Source organism: Emydura macquarii, unplaced genomic scaffold (genome assembly GCF_026122565.2).
Source record: "Emydura macquarii macquarii isolate MOO-44397 ecotype Brisbane River unplaced genomic scaffold, CSIRO-AGI_Emac_v2 contig_1253, whole genome shotgun sequence".
Classification (NCBI taxonomy): Eukaryota; Metazoa; Chordata; order Testudines; family Chelidae; genus Emydura; species Emydura macquarii.
The window spans coordinates 18928106-18945340 of NW_027131390.1; the positions used below are offsets into that span (position 1 = coordinate 18928106).

At 38.6% G+C, this 17235-nt stretch overlaps 1 protein-coding gene across 2 annotated transcripts in view; it reads right to left on the reverse strand.

Annotated features, from left to right (window-relative positions):
• Positions 1-2536: 2536 nt before the first annotated feature.
• LOC137153169 (ubiquitin carboxyl-terminal hydrolase 12-like) overlaps positions 2537-17235 on the reverse strand; it is a 44018-nt gene continuing 29319 nt past the window's right edge. The window contains exons 5-10 of one of the 2 annotated variants that reach the window (XM_067548266.1): positions 16697-16773; positions 15651-15734; positions 14793-14990; positions 11818-11896; positions 8019-8083; positions 2537-5014 (exon numbers count right to left, since the gene is read on the reverse strand). In XM_067548266.1, coding sequence (XP_067404367.1) covers positions 8066-8083; positions 11818-11896; positions 14793-14990; positions 15651-15734; positions 16697-16773 — 456 coding nt within the window. In that variant the 3' untranslated portion in view covers positions 2537-5014; positions 8019-8065. The remainder of the gene's footprint in view (positions 5015-8018; positions 8084-11817; positions 11897-14792; positions 14991-15650; positions 15735-16696; positions 16774-17235) is intronic. The other variant, XM_067548265.1, reaches the window with a different exon arrangement.

Genomic DNA, 17235 nt, shown 5'->3' on the forward strand with positions numbered 1-17235 from the left:
TCTGTTAACACAACCTTCAGCCTCCTGCTGTCCTGTCTTTGGTCTTTCACCTCTTGATAATTTCTCTAAATTAGCTTGAGAGTCCATTGGGACAGGGAGTTGCCTTAAAATTATCTGTGAATACATACCTATGATAATAAGAAGAGACCATTTAAATAGTTTACACCCACTACCTCACCCATAGTCTGGTATGATGGCTCTCTCTTCAAGTAGACAAGAAAATCCTGCCCTGCAGCAGGTGCATAACTATCCTAGCTACAACAATGTGCTAAAACCAATGTAAAACAAAGTTTTCCCAAAGTTATGCATGACAATATTTTCCAGCACGGTTTTGCTATGACAGTTGTCCAGAAGCTGCTACGAGGATTCGGTAGCTAGTAGCCAGCTTTTCCCCTAACTTTATTAACAAAAGTATGCTACAGGTGCCCAGTGGAAATTGCTTGCCTTGACTTATTTATTTTATCTCATATTAAAAACTTAAAAATGATTCAGAACCTCCAAAATATGCACATCACTAGCGGCCTGTGTAACCAGATTATGTTACTGTTGTTTTCCTCCTCACTTCCCCCCTCTTTATTTTAGGATAAGGACCTCTTTCTCCTATATTTTTGTACACCATTTAGTGTAACGGGCTCCACTTTGATTACAATCTCTTGATACTACTATAAGGAATAGAGATTACTGCATCAAGCTAGTGTTATTCTATGGTTTCTGAACACCATTGTAAGTTTGGTGTTAAGATAAACCAGTTCACAACTGTGTTAAACGGTCAGTGTTTGAAAGCATCAAACATGGTCACATACACTCTGTACAGCACCAAGCACAAGAAGATTCTGGTTCATGACTAGGCTCCTAGGACTACCACAACAGAAATAAATATAGTGTGAAGAGGTCCTGAGGTGCTTCACTTCAAAGGATGTATCAATGCCAAGAGCAGTTAGTTTAAGTAAATGGCTCAGAGTAAAATATAAACAGTACTAATTTAAAGATCAAGTAATTTCCCTTTTGCAAAATATTCAGTCTCTAAAGGAATAAGGAGAAAAATGACTGAATATCATGTTCCTAAACTATGCTAGTGTCCTGAAAACCACTGCAGCTGCTCCACTAATACCATATATAATGTAAAGCACAACTGTTCACTTTCATTGCAGAGAAAAATCTAATCCCATTTCACCCCTGCATGTGTGAACCAAGCTCAAAACAAAGCTGATTGCGTAGATGGAAGCAAGTTTCAGAGAGAAAGCACAGATTTCACATAAAAGGAAGGAAGCTTCCAGAAGTAGCCTAGACAGAGATTAATAGCACACGATAGCAATTGCTAGCAGGAATCCACATTTAGAGACTTAATTGCATTTCAGGGGGTTGTTCCTTTCCATGAATCCTGAGGACTAAAGCAGGAAGGTTTTACTTGTCTCAGGGACCGTTATTATTCTATTTGCCTCCTCGTACCCATTAAATCTGATTTGTTTTAAAGGCGTTCTGCATTGAGCTGGCATGGTCACTTCAAACTCTAGGGACACTAACAAGAACATGCCAAGGACAAATACTAATCGACAAACAACATTCCCAGGGTGCAAACTCTGTGCGGGAGGGACTCGGGTGTATGAACACATTGTGGGATCTCCTGGAATATCAATACAATAGTATGGTGGGGTGTTTCCTATTTGTCACCAGTTTGCAGAGATAAACGGGCTACAGGACCAGGATATGCCACTCTTACTCTCATTGACCACTACTTTTTTACTGAAGTGGTCTCATTTAAACAAACTGGACTACTTGAGGAGTAAACGGCTACTGAGCATGAGTAAAAGTGGCAGAACGTGGCTCAGAGTTATTCCATGCTACAAAATCAAACCATGAACCTTTCAGTCCTGAAGTATATTTTGAAGTGATCAGATATTAATTTCCCATATTTGTTTCAGACTACAATGAACCAAATTCATGTCGGGTGCAAACAGCTAAAATTCCCATTGAAATCAATGGAAGTTATACCCACTTATAGTGAAGTAAAATTGGACTCCATTTGTTTATTGCCAATATGTGGCCTATTACGATAAGGAAAGGAATTTATTCTGATTTTAAATTTTGTTTTTTTAAAAGAGAACTTCCTCTCAGTTCCAATATAATTTACTTATATAGTCCTTATACTTTGACCTGAACCTGTAAACTCTTACTCGTGTGAGTAGTCCTTACTCACTAAGTGGGTTAACTCATATAGATGGTAAACTCTTCATGGCAGGCACTTCATCTTTGTCCGTAAAGCTCCAAGCACATGTATGCACCAGACACATTTTTAATTTCCTCACTTGGGCTAACACCAGATTAGTAAAATTCAGAATTGAGCAGCAATGTCCTACCGAGTCCACCTTAGACAAAGGATTCCTTCCTTTCATAGCCCTTCCACTTCCACAGCCTTCTCTTCCACAGTTTAACAATTAAAGGACTGGTGGAAGCAGGAGATTCTTGGGTACTACTTACCAACAAATATTCTCAGAAAATTAACATGGAGAGAAGAAAAAACAAATGGGGCCTTGACGAGAGTGAACAAAACTAACCAATTACTTTTATTTTTCATCTTCGAATGAGATTCACATAATTCAAGGAAAAACATTTGGGCCATGGGCATTTGACCATACATGACCTTTATTGGAGACAGGTGGGGTCATTAATTATACAGAAGTAACAACACCATTCTCTTCCAATTTAATCCCATTTAGTTTCCTTATAAATCTGTAGCAAAAGTGCACTTTTAGCAGTTTTTCTTTTAATCTATAGTATATATCTTTCAATATCATCTCTCTCAAATCAGGTATTTTATTTGTAAAAATGTATCACCAGATATACAAAATACATGTATAGTGTTCTACATCACTTTTTTGTATTTACTGTTTAGATTCGTTTTTTAAACTTAGTGCGCTCTCCTTTTTGCTAGAGTTACCGATGACAGATTTCTGCTAGTGTCACCATCCAGGGGCTCTGGGTTTTCCTGTGAACAAGGGGAGAGGGTTCCTAACCAACAGCAATTTTCACACAAGTAGGAACAACAAGATGACATAAAAGATTTTACTGTTACTGATTAAATCTCTGAAAATGAGAGTACTTTGCATAATAAAAATCAGGAATTGACTGTCCATACTTTATCTTCTAGAGATGGAGAAGGGAGAGGGGACAGAACTTGTACTCAATTGGAGTATACTAATATTTAATAATTTCCATTTTAAAGAAGGGAATTAATTGCTAACAAGATATTTCCAGTTGTGAAAGGGAACAACCGATAATGAGTACAGCCACCATAAGGGACTGCATGTATATGATGGGTTGTCTTCATGAGGACAATATTTGTAAAATATACTATTTATCCTGTACAAATCACAGAATTGCATAAATTAAATGTCCTCATAGATAACAATCACCAATGCATACTACAAAGCGCTGTACTAAAACCAACAAGGTAGAAGACAGCTTTTGTGTTTTTTAACAAGATGGAGAAAGGAAAAATATCAATTTCCACTCATGGTTTAGAGCCAGCTGTGACAAGCTTTGGCACTGTAACAGGACTTTTCAAAAAGAAAATTACATAAGGTTTTCAGAGATTTCTTATAAATTCCCTTTAATCTTTTCTTTCTAATTATCCTTGAGATTATACTATATACACGTGTAATGGATAGTTACTTAAATTCAGTCTTCATAAGACTAACATACTTTTCCCCTGTTAAGCAAGGCCTACAGCAGCACATCAAATCAGAGAGCATTTTCAGGGGTAATGAGTCTCATGTCAAAACTAACGTAACCAACACGATGAAGAGGAACTCTTTGCAAGGTAGTGTGTGTTATCATTTGTTTATTTGTTTTTCTTCCTTAATGGCAATTTCTTATTTCAAAAGGCTAGAAACTGGATTAATTATGTAAATAATGCTTCCCTTGGTTAACCTTTCACAATTAGTGCTGCTTCTGTGTATTATCATAGGCAGATACAGTCCGGCACCTATTTACTATACAGAATGAAATGCTGAACAAATCCTGTTTCAGAAGAGGGCACTTTTGGCTTATGCAACAGCTCCAAGAAATACTGTAACTTTAAACTTTCTATAACTGTTTGCAAGACATGCACTTTTAAAAGCTCAACTGCTTCTTTGCTCCCTTTGAATTTGCAGCATTGTGGCTTTGACTCTCAAACATCTGCTGAAAAAATTTAAAAAGTACAACAGATTAGGTTGAATATGGAAAAAAAAATTACATCTTCTGGAGGGGGAATAGGATAGTAAAAACTAAAAATATACAAAAAAGAGTGCTATTAGTGTTATCTAAATCCAAGATGATACATACTGAGGAATTTATAATGCTGCAGAAATAGCTTTTTGTCTACTTTTTTTTTTAAATTACAGACTTGACTTTTCAATACGTTTCAGCACCGTACTGTTTCGCATGTCTGAGTCACCAAAAATATCCAGCAACTAGCTGCAGCTCATATCTCAAAATATGTTTTCAGCTGACACTGAATATTGAAATCATTCTGCTAAAATACAGAAAAACGACAATGATAGACTCCAAGGTATAGCCTCAGGCTGACAGCAAATGGTAAAAGAATTCCACAATGCTACTTTTAAAAATCTTTCTTCAGTTCTTGAACAAATAAGCAGCCAGGTTTCAAGTAGAGGTAACACAGATTTTGGAAGCTAGCATGTAAAAAAAGCCCAGAAAGAAAATCGGAGCAAAAGCTCTTCTTGTTATGGAAGTCAGCACTCATCCTCCAAGAAATGACAGAGGTAAATAAACTTTCTTCTCCCTGCTGGATCTCTCATGGTCCTACAGCAATGATGAGGAATTGTTTCTGCTGTCACTTTGATGTCCTACTTGGACATAACCTTGATCCCTTTTTTTCTTGTATTTGTACACATTTATCATTTTAATCTTAGTCTCTTGACTGGTAGAAGAGGATATATCCGGATTCTGAGTTTTTGGAAATGTCTGATGTTAACCCATAGAATTCTTCAATGGCCTGGGCATCAATTTTCTGCAAGTCAACAAGACATTAAGATTAGACCCACTCAAAATAACCAACACACCCCTCTCCCACAAAGAAACACTATTTTCAGTTTACTATCTGGAAGGAGTTAACTGAAAGCTACCTAATACTAATACATTAAACATTTATTCGGTAGATTAAACTGCTTAATTTGGAGAAGATTAAATCAAGATAAAATTATAAGACTATCAGATCAAAAAATCAGTGCACTGTGAAGGTACAGTACACTCACAGAAAGGCTCTATGAAGACCTACTATAAAAATTCTAGCTGACATTTCACTCTCAGCTCTTTTTACTAACTGGAGTTGCCACCTTCTCTTACACAAAGCCACACAACCTGTGTGCAGATGAAAAACAGTCTGCTATTAACACACAAAAATATCTCCACCAGCTAACAAGGAGTGCATACAAAACCTACAGTAAATTCAACATGCAGTCTAAGTGAACTGCTACTTTGCAGGAGGTTACTGGGCTTCAGAAATGAAGAAAACTCCTGCATTATTGATTATTAATCTGGATCACCTAGCAATAGAGAGTCACTATTTTCACATTCTTTGTAAAAGTATAGAACAAACGGAGCAGGGTATGCGCTTCCTGGGATCTATGCTAGCCAATGTGATGTTGAGAACCTCACAAGTATTTAAATAGGGAAATAACTTCTTTTCAATATAGGCAGGGATATGTTTCTTGCCTACACATAATTTAAAATTGAGAGAAAATTACTGCGGGAAAGCACAGCCAGAAAAATGAGTTTTGCATTTTGTTATCAAAGTGGTTAGGCCTATGGTCACTATCTCTTGTGGGTGTGATCTCCACAATATAGGTCCACCTTCTGAGAATGATCCATTTCTCATTACTGACCAACAATTTCATTATTCTAGTGGAATGCAGCTGTCCTGAGAGGTCAATGTCAGGAAGAGAAGTCTCAGGCAGCAAGAACTAATCCCATGCAAGACTGAAGTTGATTCTGCAGTCAATGGGCAGCCAGTACAGAGCCTGAAACACTGGAATGTTTCATGACCTGTGTTGCTAAGCAGACAATGGTTCCTTTAGTATTTTAAAATGTCTTTAGGTCAGACAATCCACAAGGATAAGATGATGGCCTGAGGTGGGGAGCCAAGAGGAAATTAGTCTAGAACAACTGAAGCTGTATCTCCTCTACTATGCCAAAATAGAAGATTTGGGAACCAGAGAGAAACTCAGAATACAAAAGGATCTTTAATACTACCCCACAGAGCAGTGAAGATGGCCTTAGAACACCAAAGAACCAAACCCTTGGGCCAAAGAAGAAACACTGCTTTGGGTGGAGGTAGCAGAGAATGTTCTCTGCTTGCACACACAGGGGAAGGCCCCAAGCTACAAGTCATCTAAGGAAGCTCATCACTCCAAAATGGCTATTGGTACGGATTAGGCAGGGGGTGCAGTCCTTGGTATCAAGGAGCCTCTCAGAATTGATATCATTGGTTCTGAGTTCACAGATCCATATGGAGTCAGATATTCAGGACAAAAACAGTGGCTTTTCTTTTTTTCCTTCTCTACACCTCAGTTCTGAGGGGGAGAGCAATGGTAGTACTGAGTTATTAGAGTACTTGGACCAATGGGAATATTCCCCTCATCAGATCAGAGATCTCTTGGGATTCAGACTTCAACATGGCATCAAGCAAGGAATGAAGGCTCAACTCCAAATCAAACATCAAACTGAGCTGCTTTAAGGGTGTATCCAGAGCTGAGATTCCTGGTCCTTTTGAGTTCTCAGGGTTAAGGTAGCAAAGAAGACACCTTCACAGTATGTGTACCTCAGTGGTACATGGGGAGTATTATGGATGTAGGGCAGTTAAGGACATTTTCACATTACAGCGGGCATTATTTGAAGCTGGTTACCTTGCCTGCCATCCTATGGAAAGATGAGGTGCCCAGTACAGAGAAACAATGAAAACACAAAGGGGTAAAATTAACCGCAAAGACACAACTACACCATTCTAGCTATATTAAAAACAAAAGAGTTTAGCAACAACAAAGAACACAGCAAACAAAAAAGCAGCTGAAGAAAGCTAAAGGGATTCCAATTAGACACCCATCAGGAACCAAAGGATAGCACTGCAGCTCCATATAAAATGTTCAGGTCTGAACAATCAGTTCCACGAGGGAGCATGCTGGCAGCCTCAAACACCAAAACTTTCTAGAAGTTTCCAGTTAAGAAAATGCAGAGCGCAAAGGCTGAACCAAGCATGTGAATTTGTGCAGGCAATACTCAAAGAACCACCAATTTGTTTCTTAGTTTATGTGCATGAGGAACAAATTGGTTCTCTGAATATTGCCTGCACAGATCCAACAGCTTCAGCTACTGTTCTTGTGGTCTGCTATGAATGTACTCGTCATAAAAATGAAAGCTGCCTGTGGGTGAGCTGAGTTTTGAAGGATGTACAATACCCTGCTTGTTTAGGCCAGTACTTTTCTTTTTTCACCCACCTTATGAGCATGGGGCAACACAGCTGGTAAGTTGCCAGTAAGATGCAACAAACACAAAATGGAATTACGTAGGATACGATTTGAAACAAGACATGCATTATGTGGTATGAAAATCCAAATTCCCTCAAACGCATGTATTTCAAAATGCTCTGAATTTCTACAGAAAAGTATATTTTTCCAAAGGTCTTTTCCCACAATATTCAAGACAGAAAGATCAGTCATTCTAACAAACAATATACTCACAAAGCATATTCACCAACAGACTTCATAATATAATTATCGGACAGCTCAGCAAACATTCTTTGCTGTTAAATTTAATTTCAAGGCCAGCTAATTTACCACAAAAATCAAGTCTATTTCCATTACCTAGTATTCTGAATATAACCCAGAAATATTCTTAGAGATTCACTTACTCCAGATATTTTTAGATTCTTTGGTAGCATAGCTACGCATCCTAACTCATTTCCACATTCAGTATTCACAGAACAACAAATTAGAGACAGAAAATAACTATTTGATTACCTTGTCTCCTCCCCCTTCCATAGCAGGATTGTTTTCCACCAGTACACTCAAGAGTTTTGTCCAGCCTAGTTTTAAAGTAACAATCAGTTGATGTTTCCACCAATTCTCTTTGGGAGACTAACTGACCTGTTATTAAGGATCTTTTTTGTTTGTTACTGAGCCTACATTTTCCTTTGATCATTTTCTAATCCACTTTAGACAATACTTTTCCCTCCACAGCATTTACAACTCTAATTAGAGTTACCACAGTCCTGAATAACTGTTTAGCTAAGTTACAAATTTGTTCTTTTTACCCTTCCTCATAACTTGGGAAAAACCAATGTGGATATACACTTCTCCCTCTATTCCATATAGACATTGCCACTGTGCTGCATCATTTTTGGTTGTTACAATGTGATAGCTTGACAAGCTAATAGTATAGGAAAGTGCATTTACCCATACTGCTTCCAAGAAATTTAGCTTTACATATTATTCTATCTGAATATTCATTTGCCTTTGGTATTTGACAGGTTTGCACATATGCTGTAATAATGCACTATGTTTTACCTGAATAACTTTCATTTACCTGACATTTTATTTGAAGTTTGAGCCTTCACCCAAGCAAAAATGAAAAGTGGCGCTTCCACTTTTATGGCATTTAGCAAATCTTCAGGCTAGCAACTGAAGAGTAAACTGCTTCCTATTTACATTTCAGATCCATAAAATCATAGCATTTATAACAAAAATGTGATAAAGCTTTTTGAAGTCCTACATTATGAAACCAACAGAGACAAAAAGTTCTCTCCTCTGCTCTTTTACTACTTGGCAAAGCTATGAGCAGGCACAGAATTATCTTGGAGTTATCTGTCAGCAGACTCAGGAAGACAACTTTCTTTTCATAATTTGTTTCATAATTAGCAGGTTAAATCTCCAGGGCTTGAAAAGTCTACACTGGTGTGCAGGAACTTCCCCCTTGCAAATGATGAAACCTAAGCCCGCTACTTCTGCAGAATTCAAATTTATTTTTATAAATTACTTTTTTCATGCCTCATGGTTGTGAATATATCCTTCTGAATTTGACCTGATGAAAGTACTGAGTTTCTTGCAATCTCTCTGTGATGCCAAGCAGCAACAGCAACATAAAATGAAATCACAATGGTCAGTTTCAGAACCACTACTAAAAAACTTGTGGGAAGCAATGAAACTGACAAGAATCATTTCAATTTCACTCTGCATTTGCTTGGACAAGCTAGAACAGCAGCAGTAGCAGCAAGGAGCAAAGCCATTCATAGGAACAGAGGACTCAGAAAAGGAAAAGGGGGATGGGCAGAGCTGTAGACACTGTTCCTGTTGCAGCCAGCACTGTACGTAAAGGGCAGGGTCGTGGAAACCACTCCATCTCCCCAACCATTACAGCAACCAGGATGATCCCCAAAATCACATTATTCAGGGGTGCTGTAGCTGGAGGGGAAGTGGGGAGCAGGTGCGTGAAGAGGAGGGACAGGTGGGAATGGCCAGGAGAAACATTGCTTTTCTGACAGAAGAGGGTGGGAGGAGGGCTTGAAGTTTATCTACCACCAGTTAGAAGCTGATATGAAAGACTGTCATTGAATGGAGTTCAGAGACAAACTCTGGTAGGAATATTCTACACTCTTCCCAGTGGAACTGGACTTCAACAGGACTTTTCTCCCTGGACTTCACTTATGCCAAACCCTTCTACCCCCGATTCTTCAACTGTGGCTTTCAGAACCATATGGGATAGGAACTCGTTTTAAATGAAAACTCTCATTCTGCAGAAATTGATGAAAACCCCCTGCACCACCAGCTCCTTCCCCTCACTAATATGGGAAAGCTTCCCACTTGCCAGTGAATTTTTCAACTGCTTAGTCTCCAGCTTTACAAAAGCTACATTCTGGATTCCTGATCCTGAGTAACACAGTGAATATGCAAGATAGAAACAACACACAGAGACAGTACTATTTTCAGATCAGCGAGATTATGGTGTAAAAAAATAAAATTTCACACGTTACTTTAAAGCATGACTCAGGTAAGAAAAGTGAATGAAAAACCGACATCTTTGTTTAAGGAGACAAATCTACTCTGTGTGTGTCTTCTAGACTACACCAGCACACGTGCCAGAGATCAGACTGTATTCTGCTCTGACTCATGGTACAATACAATTGCCATCAGTGTTTTCAGACAGAGAAATTTTGCTTTGGCCCATAAATTGAGCAAATATGACAAGGAAGTAATTGATTGAGAATAGATATATAACATGGCTATTCTATCGCCTCTTTAAAATCCATACACATAGTCTTAAAGGTGTAACTTGATGCTATTACTAATCAGAGTTTGGATTAACTTTACAGAGTGATCTCAAGAAGTCCATGATACCTCCATCTTTTTTTAAAAATAGCTCAATGGGAGTGTGACTCTGTCTGGATTAGGGGGACCATTTATAATATGATTTAATATCAATATTTCAAAATGACAATAATTCATATGAGATATGCCATGTCAAGTACCATTAGAAAGGTTATAATTTGCTAAGTATGATGATATTGTTTGTGTGTATGTGTCATGTATGTATTGGAAGTTATGGATATGTTTGTATCTGTATTTCAACTTGTGCTGTGTTTCTGGCAACACACCAGGCAGTAAGCTGCTTAATGGCCCATTAAGGGAACTCAAAAGGTACAATAAGACCAGGGAAAGAACCCAGGGGCTACACCTTATGAGTCATCAGGTGACTTACTCATGTGACCCTGGAGTCCATCTTATTTCTGTACATTTCCATAAGCGGCATGGCAATGTGGCTGACCCTTTGGGGTTAGTAGAACTTTTTGGTAAAGAGCATAGAGTTTTAAATAACTTCTCTCTTTACTGGACCTAGTGGCTGATTGGGAGCCAGAGACTGAAATGCAGTAAAGGGGGCTGTGTACTTTTTGTTTTAGCTTCTTCATGGCCAGTGTGGGGAATCAGAAGCACTGTTTGTGGCTGGTTGAGAAGTCTAACTTCAGTGTTATCTACCTGTGCTGGGAGAATCTGCTCTCCTTTTACAGCCTGCCCTGACTTTGGCATTTTCATGTGGTCTACCCTAGGCACAGACAGGTCACAGGGAGATGCAACAAAATGCTACTACCTGCTCAGGAGTCATGCATAAAATGCAATGTTTGTGGATATGTATGTGTGTACTCAAAATATTTATAGGCAAGATATTTTGTGGAGTACAGGAAAAGTTTATTTTAGCTAGAATAAATCTAAATACTCTGCTAAAGAGAAACCATTCTATGGATATCTTCAGTATCTAACTATCTATGTGCTCACAAGTCTCTGATTTTCTAATTCTTTCCACAGATCTTGCTATCTGAATCCTTCCTTTTACATACTCTTAACCTACAAAAGAAAATGAAATGGTCTTGAATTTAGTGTTGAGCTACAGCCATCAGAAATATTTAGGATCAAGCCACTGACTCTAGAAAGCAAAGTGGTCTAAAGAGGGAGCTTGAGATGTGGAGAAAAATACCCTGGAGTTTTACATTCTTAACAGGGCAGTCAGGGTAGTACCAAATAGATGTCATTTTCAGTCTTCTGCCAAGTGACTAATTGAGCAAGGTTGTATAAGGCAATTATATACACACAAATCTGCTTCTGAGGAACTCAGAACTTGCCGAGGATGCCCCATGCACAGATTTTGCTACAAATCTCTTTCATGGATGCAAAATGAAATCCTAGATATTGAAACATGACCCCTGCACATAGTTGGAGAATAGCACTGTCTACACAGTTTTCACAACATAGAAGCAATCTGTATACCTACCTCTACAATGTCATCATCAAACAGCAACCAAAAGCCATGGCTCTTCACAATGGTGATATAATGTCCACGGTTTGGACCGCTGCCAGAAAAAGGGTAAAAAAATTATTACATTGATGCCTACATATGAAAAACAAAACATCTGTAAATAACTCAAACTAGTATAGGTGGAGCTGGTAGGGACACCTATAGTTAAGGTTCACCAGTCCTTTCCAGTGGAAGACCTTATTTTCAATTGCCTATAATTTTGCCATATCTTAACAGGCTGGGTGTCTACCTCAGTTTGATTTAAAAATAAATAAAATACAATTTCAGCAAAAATAGTTTGGCCTTTTTGGAGAATGAGGTTAGGGTCAATATGTTGTTCTGACCATGTAAAAAGCCATGCAGTATTTTCGGTGAGAAGCTCTAGGGTCTCTCTGCTTTGGCGCAAGGGCTTGCTATTTAGTAACAGGTCTGTGCCATTTGTGATCCTCATGAAAAAATGCCCAAATCAGCCAAGTTACAAACCTTTGGGGGAAAAAACACTTTCTCAATAGAGACTTGTTAGAGTTTGACAGCTACATTCTCTGAAGATGCCATCTGTACTGAGCATGCTTCAGACCAGGGCTGTAGACACTCAGCTAGACTTTCTGTGCAATTGTTGCTTCCAGTTGTTGTGGCATCATCCCCAGAACTAAGTGCAGAGACACCCCCTCTGTCGTGTGCTCTTAACACTCTCCTGTTGGAAGTGGGGTGGAGGAAGCTGCCCAACACAAATGCAGAGGGGACAAGAGCCAGATCAGGTGGGGGAGGGTGGCAAGGGAAGGAGATTGGGATGAAGAATTTTGGGGGTGTAATAGCACATACAAGGTGAGCCATTCACTGCTGACCTCAGAAAGTGAAGGAGCAAGTTCAGGATAAAACAAGAAACCAAATTCTCACTTTTTCTGGCTTCATTTTGTGTTTCATTTATGATCTGAACAACATAAACATAAAACAACAGCTTTTTAAAAGTACTTTACTGTATATTGGGGAAAGTGATTCTCTAGCCCCATTCAGGGTTACAAATTTACTGAAATTAATACAATTTCTGCTTTAAATGAAGTCTTTTTTGTTTAGAGAGGGTAAATTAAAGTGAAGCTATCAAAGCAAAATATTTAAAACAGATGTTTTAAAAGATCTAAAATATTTAGAAAACACATTTGTATCTGGTCTATCCTGATATGTTAAGTTCCAGCCTGATCAAAGTTTACAATAGAGCTATGGAAGACTTAAAAAGCTAGTATTTACAAAACAGCAGCTCTAGAGCACAATTGCTGACCCCTTCAATAACACAAAACCACACTAACCGCCATTTCTAGACATCATTACTGAAGATGATAGTCGTGCTTGTTGTTGTGTGTGTCAGAGAGAGCAAACTTAGGTTCCAGCCCTGCAAACTCACACAAGAAAGTTTGCAGGATAGGATCCTTTCTTTTGCAACATCAACATGTTGTACAAAAGTGTGTCAGAATTACATCACAATTAAAAACATGTACATGATAAATTCATCAGACACCAGCATGTGTTGGTTTTTTGTTGGCTCTCTAATATCGACACTGAGAATTTGGAAACATTCTTTAGACTTTATGCTAGACTTCCAACTATTTTAAAATTCACCACTCCAAAAAAAACCCTCTCAACCATCCCATCCTAAAGCCTGACCTAATCTAAAGCGTAATATCTGCATAGCTATGTTGGGTCAGGGTTGTAAAAAAACCACACCCGAATAGTTGTAGTTATACTAACATAATTCCCAGTGTAGACACAGCTATGTTGACAGAATTGGTCTTCTTTCAATGTAGCTAGTTTTGTTAGCAGAGGTGGTGTACCTGCACCAACAGAAAAACCTCTTCTGTTGGTGTAGGCAGAGCCGTCCCAAGGGTACGGCGAATCCTGGGCCCTGTGTTTTGGGGGGCCCCGTGCTTCGTGCCAGGACTAGATGGGAGGCGGGTGGCTGCAGCCTACCTCCTGGCTATGCATTGGGACTGGGCGGAAGGCGGGCGGCAGTCACCAGGGTCCCAGCTTCGCCCCTGGCCCCGCACCCCCGTAGGGATGGCCCTGGGCGAAGGATGTGTCTACTCTACAGGGCTATCCTGGCACAGCTATGCTAGTACCGTCTTTACATAGGTCTTGTCTACACTGTGGTCTCCGTGGCGATCAATTCAGTGGGTCATGAAGACCCACTCAGTCGAGGGGAAATGGGCTCTCTGATTGACGCTATTAGTCCATCTCCCCGCAAGGAGTAAGGCTGCGTTGACGGGAGACACCTGTGCCATGAAGACAGGGCGGTACGTCAGTGTAAGTAAGTCGACGGGAGATACACAAGCTACGTAAGGTAGCTTGCGTATCTCCTGTTGACGCCAATGTAGACCAGCCCATAGCGTAAACATATCCCTTTTTTGACTTTTCTGAAAATCATTTGATTTTTTTTATATATATAATGCAGTGTTTACACTGGCTTTTCTATTTGCACTAAGTTTTTTTTAAACAATATTTGTTTTTCAGTTATTTTAATTAAGTTTTAATCACGCTGGATCAAAACTGTGTAGCTGACTTAAAAATGAGCAGTACACAATTTTAGCCACTTGGTGGCACCCGTTTTTTAAAAACTTTTTAACGATCTAGCAAGCAGCAACATACAAACGGATTCTATTTTGATATTTTCATTTTTCCAAGAATTGCTTTATTTCATTTAGCTTTCCTGGAAGCTTCAACATATTTTAAAGCTATATAAAAAGAGCAAGGCTGAGACTGTGCACACTGAATACAAAAATAGATTAAAAATATTTTCACAAAAATGTTTAGATGTAAAAACCTTTTTATTCTTTCAGTTGATTCGCTGAGATGGTTCTGTATATCACTTCAGCAGTTGACAATGCAGAAGTACATGAATGACTAGGCAAGTTAATTTTCATGGAATCTCATTTAAAACTCCGAAATCATAGGAGACATACCTGCCACAGTGAACAACTACAGCCACAAGGTCATACATTCTGTCAGGGTTTGTAGCATCTCCTGAAGTATTGAAGAGCCGAAGCTCCAAAGGAAAGACTACACGGTAGGAGAGTTTGGTGTATCGATGCAGCTGGTCCATATATTTGAACCTTTTTAAGTGCAGAGCTAAAATCATGGGCAACTTCTTCACTCTCATTCTAGACCATAAAATATATTAAACAAGGAACACCACATTAGAAAATAATTCTTAAATTGGATCTTTTAAAAAGAAAATAATTAGAATTGGTGTTTAAATGATTTCAAAAAAAGTTTAATCTGAAATTCAGTTTTAATAAAGATGATCTGTGAAGAGCTGCTTTTTATACAAGCATTTTGGGACAAGTGGGAAAGATTTACAGCACAACTGATATCCACGTGCAAGACAGCTGATTGTCTATGCTGAACACATCAATCTTTCATCACATCAGGGAAAGTGGAAGATGGAATAAACCTCTGCCCTTGTGGCCCTGCTGCTATTAACTAAGAAATGAAAAAAAAAATGGATTTTCTACAGTATATGTGGCTGAAGGGGACAAATGTTCCAGAGGCTTCAAACTGATTACAACTAACAGCGAAAAAGGAGTGATGTCTGGCAGTGCCAGATATTAATTCTTTGAGGAAGGAATGTGAAACTGACTTGTTGGAGTCTCCTCTGATAATAAGAGCTGCTCCCAATTTATATTTTCCTCACACACAGATACCACCTTAGAAGGTGAGGCTTTTTTGTTTTTTTCAAACTGCCGCCATTGTAAATTTACACAAACATGTGCCCCCACTAAGAGAGAACATTAACACTTTCCAGCATATCCTAACCTTACCTCTTCTGTGCTTCCTGTTTACTACGACACTGCTCACAGTAGTATTTATATTCACTGCATAAAGTCTCAGTATTACTGAACCCTCTGTGGAAATTGAGAGCAAAAAAATGAATTACAAACATGTGGGAAACTGAGCCAAACCTTCTATTCAGTAGGAAAGTAACTGCTAAGATCAGAGAAAAGAAATGTACATGCGATGAAGAGTCTTTTCTCTCAAACAAGAATACCTCCCAACCACTGGTTTAACCACACTTCTTTCAATCCCATGTTGTGGGATCTAAGATTCCAGCTGAGGAAATTTGGATATGGCTTCTTCCAGCAGTGTAGGCTGTCATGGTTTTGGCTGTACAATTATCTAGTTCACACCTATTGTGTGATATTTGGGGGCATACACAAAAATTAAAACCCATCAACACGGGCCATAATTTGGCCACAAAAGCAAATAATCACTCCCTAACCCTCACTCATCATTAGAGTCCTTATCAGCTGCTAAAAAGCCAGTTCCAAGGGATGCATTTTGCATAGTGCTAAGCTGATAAGCTTGGGCTTTGACAAGCTATCAGAGAGTGAATTCTAAAGCAGAGAGCTCTTCAAAAAGAATGCCCTGCTGCCTGTCCTCAGAAGCTCAAACCCTCTTTGAGGAAGAGTAGGAGCATTTTAGCAAAATGCAGCAGCAATGTGACAAAGTAAAAATATTTTAAACACAAACACGAATCTTTAGTTTTGGTAAAGTCTGAACACATGAAGTAGTATTTCCAAATCCTGATCATATTGAAGCCTTTCCTATAATATGCCACTAAGAAATTCTCTCACACACACACACACCCACTAACAATACTAATAAATTAACAGCCTTAGAAGACACAATTACATGGATAATTCTTTCAGGTTTGGTAAATTTTCTGTGTAACAGGATCTTGAGCAGAATTTATTAGTTTACAGTAAGCTTGAGTCCTAAACTGCTGCACAACTGAATACTTAAAGTAGCCACTCCATTCAGAATGTTTGCAGGTGTCTCTTCCAGCCATAGATTCCTTTTCATTTACCTTAGGCAGTGCGTAATTGATGTATTTTGTTCCACATCAACCGATAGGTCCAAGAAGTCCTCATCTTTGCTACTAACCTTAAAAACAAAACAAAACAAAAAACAAAATCTTCATTATGGCTTGGAATCTGGCAGGTTTAGAACTGCTTTAATCCCGGAAATGGTACAAATGTTGTGATTGCAAGTAAGAAGTTTCAGGATTTGACACATCTATAAATGCATTAAGAGGCTCTTTCCTGAACTACTTGAGAAATAGTGAAACAATCTGAAGGTAGTAATAGTCCAAAAAGGGACTCTGTAAAAAAGGAACCTCCTTGCACAAAACTCTTCTCAAACTGCCTGCAAGTCATATCTGTTTACTTTACTGACAAAAACAAGTTTTTGCCATTGACAGCTATCAAAACGATAGACAGGCTTTACATTGATTCTATTCTACTTTGTACAGAAATACAATTATCTCCCGTATTTCAGACTCTTTAGTACTGGGGAGGATATAAGAAAAACAAAAAGAGCTGGATTTTCAGATGCTGGGGTGATTAG